The 12,024-nt window shown below is 37.3% G+C and overlaps 1 protein-coding gene across 8 annotated transcripts in view; it reads right to left on the reverse strand.

The window, feature by feature from the left end:
* Positions 1-2,603: 2,603 nt before the first annotated feature.
* SLC4A10 (solute carrier family 4 member 10) overlaps positions 2,604-12,024 on the reverse strand; it is a 343,442-nt gene continuing 334,021 nt past the window's right edge. For 5 of the 8 annotated variants that reach the window (XM_070804212.1, XM_070804218.1, XM_070804214.1 and 2 more), the window contains 2 exons: positions 9,990-10,106; positions 2,604-4,677 (listed from right to left, as the gene is read on the reverse strand). In XM_070804212.1, coding sequence (XP_070660313.1) covers positions 4,611-4,677; positions 9,990-10,106 — 184 coding nt within the window. In that variant the 3' untranslated portion in view covers positions 2,604-4,610. Of the gene's footprint in view, positions 4,678-9,123; positions 9,163-9,989; positions 10,107-12,024 lie in introns of all 8 variants that reach the window. The other 3 variants (XM_070804229.1, XM_070804237.1, XM_070804249.1) reach the window with 3 other exon arrangements.

Genomic DNA, 12,024 nt, shown 5'->3' on the forward strand with positions numbered 1-12,024 from the left:
AATGTAACATTGAGAAGAAATATTATTCAACCCTGTGCTGGTTGCATGAACCTGAATGACTGTCCGGTTAAGGAGGAAGGCGGTCACATCGCGCCTCCTGCTGGGCGGTGAGTGCACTCCAGTCTAGGCTAGACAGACGTGCGTTACAATCTCAGCATGGACACTCACAGAGAGGAACATTTTAAAGAACATTATTCAGCTACTTAATTTGAAAGAGATACCAGAATGCCTACCTTCCACAACAGTCACATTGTTGTGAAGATTTATGCACTTTGCCTGGTTTGATGATTTCATAGTTTACACCAGTTCTCCCCACAGGTGTCTTGTGTCCACGGGTGTAGGGCACGTGAAGGTTCTCAGTGAGCATGTGCTTTTCTTCCAGTGCTGCCATGTCAGTGAGAATCCTTTATGGAGCTTGAATCATTCTTAATAAACGAAGAAGCCACATCTTCTGATGTATTTTACTTACAATTCTGTCTACAGCCTTTGCTGGCTGAATAAACAGCAAAGCACAGGAAGAGCTAGGTTCTAGAGAATTACTAAGAAGGGACAAAACACTATTCTTACCTTTAGGGAGCTTATAAGCAAATGGTCTATAACTCTACACACACAAGAAGGCACAAATACATAAATCCAAAGCTAAGTCTATGGGAAGAGTGGATGAGGAACGTGGGATCAAAAGGTAAGCAGCGGGGACGGTGGTTTCTGGACTCACATGAGCCAGCCCCTGGCTGAATTTTGCTTCAGACTTAGATGTTTTTAATTGTCTCAGGAATACTGTTGATACCATGTTTTTCTGAACATTAAAAAAACTCAACCCCAAACACATTATATAAAGGAATACTCTTATGTGAAAGGATGTGTCATGAAGTTCTTGGGCCTGGAGTTGCTGATTAAGTACCTACAGCATAGGCTTCAGCCTGTGTGGCTTCAATCATAATACAAGTTTATAGACCACTGATAGAGAGTTTGGTTTGAGTTTCTGAGAGTCACTCTGGGTACAGGATTCACTTTTTCCCCATTATGTTTCCAATCATGCTGCCAGACTAATCTTTCCTAAAATGCATGCTTCTTCATTACTCAAAACTCTTAAAGGATAAAGTTGAAATATCCTAATATAGAATTTAACAACATTTATAATGTTTCCAACTTGTGTTCCTACCTTTTCATATGGGTCCCCACTAGTCTCCTAACATCCCACCATATTGGGCTGTCTGCTGAGTTCCAAAAATCCTATATTATCAAGTATGTCAGGCTTCTGTATTACCATATATATTTACTTTTTAATTTTATTGTTTTCAATACTGACATGTTTGAGAATCACTGCAGTTCTTGGAGTAGGTTTCCTTCCCCATTACCATCCTAATTCGTATGTTACCTAATATAACATTTTATTCAAAGTTTGCTGTACTCAAAATTCCATCCTTGAGTTATTCATTGCTTTTATTGTACAACCGACTCTGTACACATCACATTATGTTAAAGCTATGTGTCTACCTTGCCCTTAGAAGAAAGGATCACAGTCCTATTTTCAAAGTTCCAGCACAGAAAGTAGTGGCTAACATACCAATAGAAACTGTAATGAAGTGACAGTTGTGTCCATGAGCTACAATTTTCTAAGAAAAACACCCAAGGATCTCTCTAAAAGGATTTTGAGTAATCCTTGAACATTGGGTTTCTTCAAGGTGACTGATTACAAGTAGCCTTTCAAAGTAGATATTTAGTGAATCATCATATTACCCAAATTACTCTCATAAGTTTTTCAAATGGTTATAATCTCTTTCATTGTATGAATATGTGAGAGAGATATACAGGAAAATTTGGAGAGCATTCTTGCAATGATAGTAAAATAGTCCCACATCAAGAGCAAACAGGCTAAAGTTAAATAGAAACAGAGGTAGATCAGTGACGATTAAAAAAAAAAAAAACAAAACTGAGTCACACAAATTTAAGAGCCAAGAAAAGTCCTGAAAGATCTAGGGATTGTCTTTAAATACAAGTTGCTAGTGAATCATCAGTGGAGAGTTTCTATCATGCTAAACTACAACAAGGAGATACTCAAATTATATTTAGGAGAAAACTTCCCAATATTGAAGGCTGTTAAGTGATAGCAATTACAAAGTCAATTCATAAGTCAAGAAAAAAGTACTAACCAGTACATTAGAGTCCTGAATGCAGTTACCTCCATAACATATTGCCAGATCACGACAAAAGAACAGTAATATCATCTGACCTACTATAAAAAATAAGGAGGATGAAAATTTTAAGAAATGCTTTTCCCAAGAGGGGTAAAAACAGAAATCTAAAGAGTTTCAATGATGGGAAACCTTACTAATGATCTTGGAAGTTTTTACTAGTAATGAGTACAATGCCATTTGTATCTAAGTCACTGCTTTCTGGGAAAATGAAGAGGTACATCCTAATGTATCTCTCATCATAGTTTGCTCATGAAGTTCAAATTATTTCAATACTTTTGAAACATCTACATCACCAAGTCTTCTTGACATCATTGCTTGTGTCTAAATTTAAATATTATTTTCAAAATGTTCTACATTGATTTACTGATGAACACTAATGAAAAAAAGACAAGACACTTTGCATCACAGTTTAAAATGTGCAAGGAAATTAGTTCGGATAAATATTTATTTTCACATAACATGTCTTAGTTGTGAAAAACACAATATCCTAGTCACATTTACACATTACTTAAACTTTGCAATAAATTACATTCAAGATATTCAATAATTTTGACCAGGAATCTGAAATTAGGAGGAAATATATAACACTATGCTTTTCTTATATTTTATATGATTTCAAAATATTAAGATCAACATAGGGATAGCATTAAAATTCACACAAGAACAAAATGACTATAAAAGTACTCAGAAATACATAATTTCACTGGATATGAGTGCTTATTCAAATAGGTGATCATGTGAAGATTTTCATTCACTATGATCATCTTAAACAGAATAGTCATTAATATATTAAAGCACTAGAAGGCTGCTTTGGGGACTGACCGACATGTACAGCTAGTCTAACTCATAAAACAACGGGAATGTTTACATCTAGTGTCTGTATTATAAAATACACAAAGGCAATGCATTTGGAATGGAAAGTTTCTGTAGTTTTTCCTTGGCGTTTATAAACACAGACTTTATTAACTACAAACTCTTCTTATATTTTTTAGGCTTATGCTTCATTGAAGAAATGGCTCCTTGAAAAATTGTAAGGGGAATTTACAGAAGGTATCAAAATGTTGAACCTAGTGGAGGCCCTGTTGTTCATTTCCTTCATAAGCTTAATCACAAGAGGATTTGTGTTTTTTTTTTTCACTTTCATGTACATTTATACTCAGAATATTTATAAATAGTTTGTAAAAGCCACAAGGCTCTGAATTATTGTAAAACTAGACACTGAAGATTATAAGGTTGATGACCATTGGTAATTCTGAAGAAGCAAGAGCACTATGAGCTTTCATCTTTATTAATTCACATCACTCAAAAATTCATACTTTCCTTCCTCTTGTATAAACTTAGTAAAGATGGATTATTTCATATAGACTGAAATATCTATAGAAGCTTCTCAAACAGAATCTGAGATTTTCATTTAAAAGATTATTTTTCTACAACATGCATTTAGTTAAGAAATGGAAAAGAGCTCTGCAGAAAACAAAAGACAATTGGAGACCATCAGTCTAACATTAGAACATGATTCAGAAGCAGCATTAAGCAGTCTATGACCTTTAGCAGTGGAGTAAATGTACAGGAGTGGAATTTCACATACAGTGACTCACCATGTGGCATTCCATAAGTATGTATATAATAGGCTTATTTGGAAAAGACTTGTCAATGGGAGATAAATTTAACAGTATATTTCTGATAAAGATTTATATTGAAAATCTCACAAAATCTACAAAGTTTTTCTAAAGCATTTCGTACAAGCCTAGTATCTGATCATGTAATCAAAACTTGAATATTAAGCAAATACTACTTGGTTCTTTGCATTAGTATCTGATTCTTTTAAACAAGTTGTGAATAGGTTTCCATATATATTTTTCAAAATGACTTTAAGTTTTAGTTACATATAAATTCTTAAGTATTAAATATCATATTAAATCAAGGAAATGCATAAATACAATTATTAAAAATGCTTTCAAACTAACTTTTTGATTTGGGTATTTTGAAATAAGTCACTAATGCTAAGCTATAAAAAATAAAAAGAAGTAAGACTACCTTCCAAAATTCTTCTGAATGAAATTATCAGGTATCTTCAGGTCCCTAAGTAGGAAAATACAAACTAGGTAAATATGACTTATCTCTTTAAGAAAGCTATTGCTCTCGTAAAACTGACAATGAGAATCTAGTGTTTACAAATGTCTAAAATACAGCAAGGAACACAGAGATTCTTGCATTAGCTTTTGTATATGCTCACAAGGGTGTCTCACTGTTCAGAAGTTTAAACACAGTAATGAAACAAGTATTGCACTACTTACAGTATGAAGGTGGATTTGAGATGAAAGACAGAATTTATAATACATGATCAAAGCGGTTTTATGAATAATTGTGGCACTCTTCTCTTATATATGTAAAAAATAAACTGAAGATCAGTCATAGACAAGTCTCCCTGTCAACACCTTTCCCTGAGTCAGCTTTCTTCTCTTTTCGGCTTTCAATGCTACAGGGGAAAAAGGAGAAATGTATTACTTCAATCCAGTGAGGCCTGTGGGAGACCTCATTCAGACACAAAACCCATCAATTTCAATGACCACAAGGGCCCTTAGGCATTGCTTTTTCATGCTGTGAAGCATCCATAGATAGCAACGATTAAAATCCTCTGCACTCAGTGAGGTAGAAACCCAGAACTGCAGAAAAAAGGAAATTCAAAAAACAGAAACTAAAAAACAAAACCAGACATTTTAAAAACAGCCCCCAAAGCATGCCAGATTAATACCATGGTCCTCATTTGGCCAAATGAATCATTGATGATTGTCGCAAATGCCAGTCATGCCCCTCCCTGTCTTAAGATAGCACTGTACGATGAATGACATAAACAAGATGTCACAGTAGGTATTTCTGGGCCCTGCTGCAAGTGGTGCATCCTTTGTGAACAGACTGGAGTCTGATCTTGCGTGAGAACTTCATTGTTGTCAGGGGAACAGGCATGCCTCCGCTGGTCTGAAGGACCCGGTCACCCCGCACACTGCCCTCCAAACACCCATGCCATCTCCTCACAAACTCCTCCTGTCCATTAGAGGAATCATGTTTCACCTCACTCCTTTTGGAACAAACCCATTCCCAAGTGGCTTCTGTTTTAACTATTCTCCAATTAACTTTATCAATGGGCAACCTGGTAATGTGACACTCTCATTTTTTTAAAAAATATTTTTCCAATACACACTTTACCTAATCTCAAGTTGACAGTTTTCATGCAAAATTCAAATAACGTGCTGACACACAGGAAGCTCACACCAAGAGCACATGCTCCAGAGGGCAGCTCGGCTCCTTCCCAACCACGTGCAAAACAGGCGAGCCCCACACTGAGGCCTCTCCCCGCCTCTCCTGCTGCTGACTCGAGGACAACCCACAGTCGGCCTTTGGGTCCCTCAGCTGCAAGAACCCATACATTTTTAGTGCTCATTTTGGCTCAATATAACTATGAAATGGTTGATGGTGGGGAAACCCTTGGTTTTATATAACTCTCCTCCAAGTAAAAAAGTGACAGTTAAAACCCCCTTTCTCCTACGGGGCTTCCTGTGCAGCTTTCTTAGTGGTCAATAACTTAAGACACATTTTAAGAATGTGTTTTTTAAATTGTTTTTTCCTCCAATTCAAGCTAGAAACAGCCCTTCTCAGTTGTCACCACCACCCGGCGCCATCAGGTAAGAAGTGCTGGAGCTTCTGCCATCTGTGGCACGCTGCCAGCGCTGAGAGCTGGTGTGAGCGGGTGTCTATGGCACCCGGGTTTGTGCCTGCCACACTTCACAGCACACGCTCCTTACAGGTCAGAGCAAAGCAACTTTTTCTCTTTTCTTTTCTCCTTCCATGAGAAAAGATGACAGTGTGCACATGATGTGTTGAGAGGCTTAACTCTGTATTTTTAACTCCTCTATCTGCATGACTCACTTTCTTCTACTTTAAGTTCCTTTCAGATGACAAGTGTCTGCTACCCTACTTTCCAAATTAACTTTTCCCTGGGTACTACCTGACTCCCAGTCTCTTCTGGAAAACAAAGCCAATGAAAAGGGGCAGCATAGAGCAGTGGAGGAAGCCCTGGGCTTAGAGTCAGATGATGACATTCAGTTTGGGAAGCAAAGAAGGAGCTATGTGACCTTGGACTAGTTATTTAATTTATCTGGGACTTGGTTTCCTCATCTGTCAATTAGTTTTGGACTAAATGGCCTCTCATTTTCTTGCACCTTAAATACCAGAATCCTGAGGCTAATAGTCTCAATTCCAGTGAGCTCTATCTTTTGAAAGATAGAAAAGCACATTCTATCTGATGAAAATTTTAAAACTTGCTCAAGACTTTCATGAAAAATATTATTGACTTGAATCTTCTTAGTGCATGGCTATCACTCTATTCCTTGCTACATCATTTTCAGGATGCCAACCAATTCTAAACTTCCATTGTAACAAATACATTAGATGTATGTATTAAATTTATATCATATCTATTACATGCTACCACAATAAACACATATTGCATATCTATTATATACCAGGTACTCTATAAGGACCAGGGGACACAAGATGGATAAGACAAAACATAAGGAAGTCATATTTCAAGAGAGGGCAAAACATGACCCACTACCTTCATGCTGCCAGGCAAGCTATGAAACTGCTATTTGTCAATGACACCATAATAGCTGATATACACAACGTTTACCAAGCAGTCATGAGAGGGCTGAGGCCTAGCAAAACAGCGTGAAGAAACATCCAGCACAGAGCGGGGTGGGTGGAGGGACAGAGGAAAGCAGCGAGAGAGTCCCTAGACCCCGCTTCTGCCACCAAAACAAAACCAAGTGCTGCCAGGTACCCGCCCAAGAAATGCTGCTCTTGGGTGTCAGTTTATCAAAGCAGTTGCCCACCTACTCTGAGTCAATACGGTTTTTAATGGGACCGGTTTTCACCAGTTCATTTAAATAAGCTGTGGAGGAGCTTGTCACAGGTTTGTATAGCGCTGTTGAACTAGGATCAGATTAGACACCCCACGGATGTGGTAGAGCCCACAGTCAGCTCTTGGATCCTTCTTTCAGTTAAACTGGATGAATATTTTTAGACAAGTAAAGTAAACGAAATAATGGAGAAAATATAACCGCTATATTCTGCCACTCAGAAGAAGGCACCTGGGCTTCTCTGATAGGCAGTAGGGCCTATAGCGGGGGCAGGAGGGAGACAACTAGGGCTGGGGAGTCAGAGACACTGGGAAGCCGGCTTAGGTCTCGAGAGTCAGACCCTGGGAAGCTGGCCTTTAGGGCTTTTCTTGCGGGTGGATACTCCAGCAGGTATAGCATTTCTACAGTTCCTAGTCATCAAACTGCAGTGCCTCCAACAGATACCAAGAGAGAGCAGTGGCTTTGGGAGAGTGCTGCTGTTACTAGTATTGGTAGTTTTAGGATTTCTAGAAGCCACACTCTTTCTGCCAGTTTCCACCATTACGAAGACATTAATCACTAACCAATAGACATTTTATCACATGGAAAGCTACAGATTTTTATCACATTTAAAGGTAAAGAAAACTGGGCACACTTTCATTCCACAATAGTTTGAATCTTATGCTAGTGGGAACATATGTTCAAAGAATATGAAAAAAAAGTGGTTAGATGAAAATATAAAGGATGATCTATTTAAAATTGGATCTGCTTTTAAGCATGGTACATTGTTCACTGGAATTAATCTACTGTGAGAAGTAATCTGACATAGATATTTTAAACAATTGAATTTTTCTGGTGAAAAGCATCACATGACATTTACTTTAAGGAGTACCTAAAATATCATGACATAAAACTGCTGCTTGAACCAAAGGAAAATAGGGAAAGCATTTTCATCTATATTGCAGGAAGAAAAGCAATCTCTAAATTTGATTGCCTCAAATTTCCCACATATTCTCATGCCTGGAATTTTATTTTGAGCTCATAAACTCGGGGTTCACATTTTTAAAAATCAGAAAAATGCCATATTTTTAATGAGAAAGGGTCCCCAAGCATATATTTCAATATCTTTGAGAAACTACCCTTCTCATGACTCTGATTTTCTTCCAAGACTTCTAGCAAAACAGAGTTACTGTGAGGATGACTCTATAAGACTGCAGCAGGGATCTTTGGGAAAGGAAGATCAAGCATGGCTTAGAATAAAATATTACTTCCACTTGAGCCAAGCGAAGAAATACATGAAGATTTTAAAGCCCTGTTAAAAGACAGAAAATATCAACCAGAAGTCTTTGAAAGAGCCTTTCAAGTAATTTTTGGAACAAGTGTTGGAGGTATCTGAAGGAGGGAAAGAGAGGGAGATGGGGAGAAAGCAAGAGAAAGAGGGAGAGGGAGAGAGAGAACTGGAAGTAATCCCCAGCTTTATGGGGTGAAGACCCCTAGGCTCTCTGCACATCCACTGCTGTTTGACATAGAACACTGAAGCAGCATGCCATTTTGGGGTGACAAAAAACCAGTAACAAGAGATAGTCTCTAAGTTTAATATTGCTTCTTCTTCTAACCCATGCTTCCAAATAATTCTCATGAAGATAAAGCTTGCAGTTTTGGAGGCATGTTAAATGGAAGCTCTCAGCTTTACAATTTCTTAATTCAAGGGATAAATTTTCTTTTTCCAATATAGAACTCTGATGTTATTACAAAATACAGTTCTATGAGATTTATTGATTTATATACCATGCATTTGTATAAGTCACGTGCAGAAAAAAAGTACTCAAGTTGCAAACCCTCTTAAAGAGCTGAGGAGTTATAGGAACACTATAAACAGTCTGATACTGGACCTAAGCCCAAGACTCTCCATGCCTTTTGCCTCCCCAAAACTCACACAAAGAACATGGGCTGATCAGGTTTCTAGAAGACACCACTTAACAAAAGGAAATGCAACCAAGGAATAGGTTTGAGGGAAAGGGTCTTACCTTTGGGAAATCAGCTTCTAGAGTGATTAGGAAGGGGAGCTTATGACAAAAACGTAATATAAAAAATTAAGTAGAAAAAGTTAATTTAAGGTCATAAAAATAAAGGAAATTAATAATTAAACACTGTTCCAAATCCCTGTCTCTCTTAATAAGAAATATTAGCATAACACAGAGATTTTTCTTCAGATCAACATCTAAGAAGACAAGATGGTTTGAACTCTTATTTATAAATTCTGGAAAATGCATTTTGGAAATCCTGTGATGACTCTTGGTATTTAAGAACACATTCTTCCCACCTCATGCATTTAAAACTGTCATCTACAGCTATAGGAGTTGTATGTAATGTTTGCATACAGAGAAGAAAAATGCATAAAACTTTCTGGAGCTGAAAGTTTTGGGGTAAAAAGGTTAGGGAAGATTTTTCAGGGCTGGAATAAGGGACTGGAAATAAACTAAATACAAAATTACCATTGCAGGTGCCATATGGGTTTTAAAAAGAACAACAGGAGAATGCAAAGTATGGTCAGACATCTAAGGGGGTCCTAAGAAGTGGATGATGAAGGAATACACTAAATCCTACTGTCAAAGAGCAGGCCAAAATGAATGTCCAAAAGTGTCCTGCACTGAAACTCATTTATACCCCGCTTCTCCCCACTGTCATAGTTTTGGAGTGAGCTTTTAATTTGAAAGGGGGATACTGAAAACATACCAACAAATGGGATCCTTGTGATTTCTAACCTCTTTTTAATTTTCTGAAATATTTTAGAACTAAGTTAAATGGAAACCAATACTATTCTTTTGCTCATGGAGTCATGTCATTAAATGACTGGGTTCAGTACAAATTCACATTATTTTAGATTTCAAACCTTTTAGAAGGAAAGCTTGACTCCTTATCTTTTGAGTTATCGGCAGTAATCAGAAGGTTCCTCCACAAGGCAGTCTTTGACATTTCATCAGAAATATTGATCACAGATGGATCATCTCTAGATAGGAGTTTACCCAAAATGAGATAATAAACATTAAATAAGAAACTGCAGTTATCTATCCATAGACACTAAATATAGGACAGTATTATGCCTCTGTACAGAATTTTTGGTAATTAAAAATTCAGTATTATTAATAATTGTTCTCTCCAAACAATTTCACAACTATGAAAAATAAAAATCTAAATGAAAGATTCTAGTTATACAGAAACTGGTTTGGGGTACAGTTTTCCTAATTCTTTCCCAATGACGGAGTTTAGGTTCTGCATGTTCACTGCGGGGCCTCTTGTCCCTATATTCATAGCCCAGCATAGGACTTCACCCCTCTGCTCAGACTCCACAGTGGCTCCCATCCACTCAAAGTAAAAGCCCGGTGGGTGGGCTCTAAGGCTCTGTCCCCTTGCTTGCTTCCCCTGCAGCTTTACCTTCTGCTATTACTCCCCTCATCTTTCCTCTCCAGCTACAGTGAAATGCCTCCTGATTGTCCTGGGACCCCACAGGCTTGCTGCTCCCTCAGAGTCTTGTACTTCTCTTCCTCTGCCTATAATGTTCCTTTACATGGTATGGGTTTGGCTGAAAATGTGTTAGGGCTTTTCCATAATTTAAGGAAAAACCCAAGCAAACATTTTTGCCAACCAAATATAAATAACCCTTTCCATTCTTAGTTCAAATGTCACCTGCTCCAATAGGCCTTTGTTGATTGCTTTATTTAAAATTTCTGTTTCCATCTCCCCATACCAACTTCATCCCTCTTTCTGCCTTGTGTTTTTGTTTCATTTTTCACCATTTGAAATATATACTATATTATTTGTTCATTTATGTATTTTCTGTCTCCCCCACCTCTATTCTACTTGAATGCAAGCTTCATGAGAACAAGGATTCGTGAACATTGGTCCTCTGCTGTTTCGCCATGACCCAGACAAAGTCTGACATTTGGTATCCACTCAACAAATATTTTATTCAGTGGCTGGGGGAGCCTGTAATATAAGGGCCTGTAATTATGCTGGATGCATTTTTTTACGTTTTAAAACTGCACCAATTATAAGTCCATTTAGAACTCTCTAAAACATTCCCAGGGCCAGAAAGGCAACCAAATATCAACAGAGATAAAACACAGGCCAAGCCAAAGAAAGTGTCACTGTGTGAGAAATCAGTGCTCTTTTCTACCACAGGTAAAAATGATACTTTGCTATGGAAAAAGTCATGTTCTACAGAAATCCTAAACTGAACTCTCATACCCCTCACTGTGGACATTCACAAGAGGGCAACAAATTAAATTTTTAAGAGAAACACTGAGAGTCTGGAGCAAAACAGTTCTCACAGACTCCTTCCTTCCTAATCTGGACATCCTAATCTGTGTTCCTTAATATGTCTCATTAATTCAGCCCTTGATAACAAAGAATGAGATCAACTAGTTTCCAAAAGAGTCATGGAGAATACAAGTTTTTCATAACATTATGTGAAAAAGAGTCTTGTGAACAAAAGAGTTTAAAAAATGCTAGCTACAACAAAGTTAAACTTTTTTTAAAAATGCCACTACTAGTTAAGATTCTTTAACATGCCAATATGCATTGTGAATCTCTAAACTGGAATGTGGTAGAGAACATTTTTCAGACTTATTAAACCACAAAATCCTTTTAAGAGGGGTACCACAGGAAACTAGGCAGATTTCTATAGAATACAGTTGAGAATATGCTGATTCAACTAAACAGTCAACAGGATTTTAAAACTTGAATATTATTTTAAAAAAGAAAGATAAAGGGAAAAATGTCCTCTGTACTTATGCTCACTCTTAAGTGGTAGATGATAATTGTATTTTTTATATCTAGGAAATATGATCTTACAGTCAGACCCTGAAGATCCACTCCTATTTTTTTAATGCTATGAAAAATTTCCTCCTTAGTCAAAAGCCTTCTAT

This window comes from Bos indicus, chromosome 2, assembly GCF_029378745.1.
Source record: "Bos indicus isolate NIAB-ARS_2022 breed Sahiwal x Tharparkar chromosome 2, NIAB-ARS_B.indTharparkar_mat_pri_1.0, whole genome shotgun sequence".
NCBI lineage: Eukaryota > Metazoa > Chordata > Mammalia > Artiodactyla > Bovidae > Bos > Bos indicus.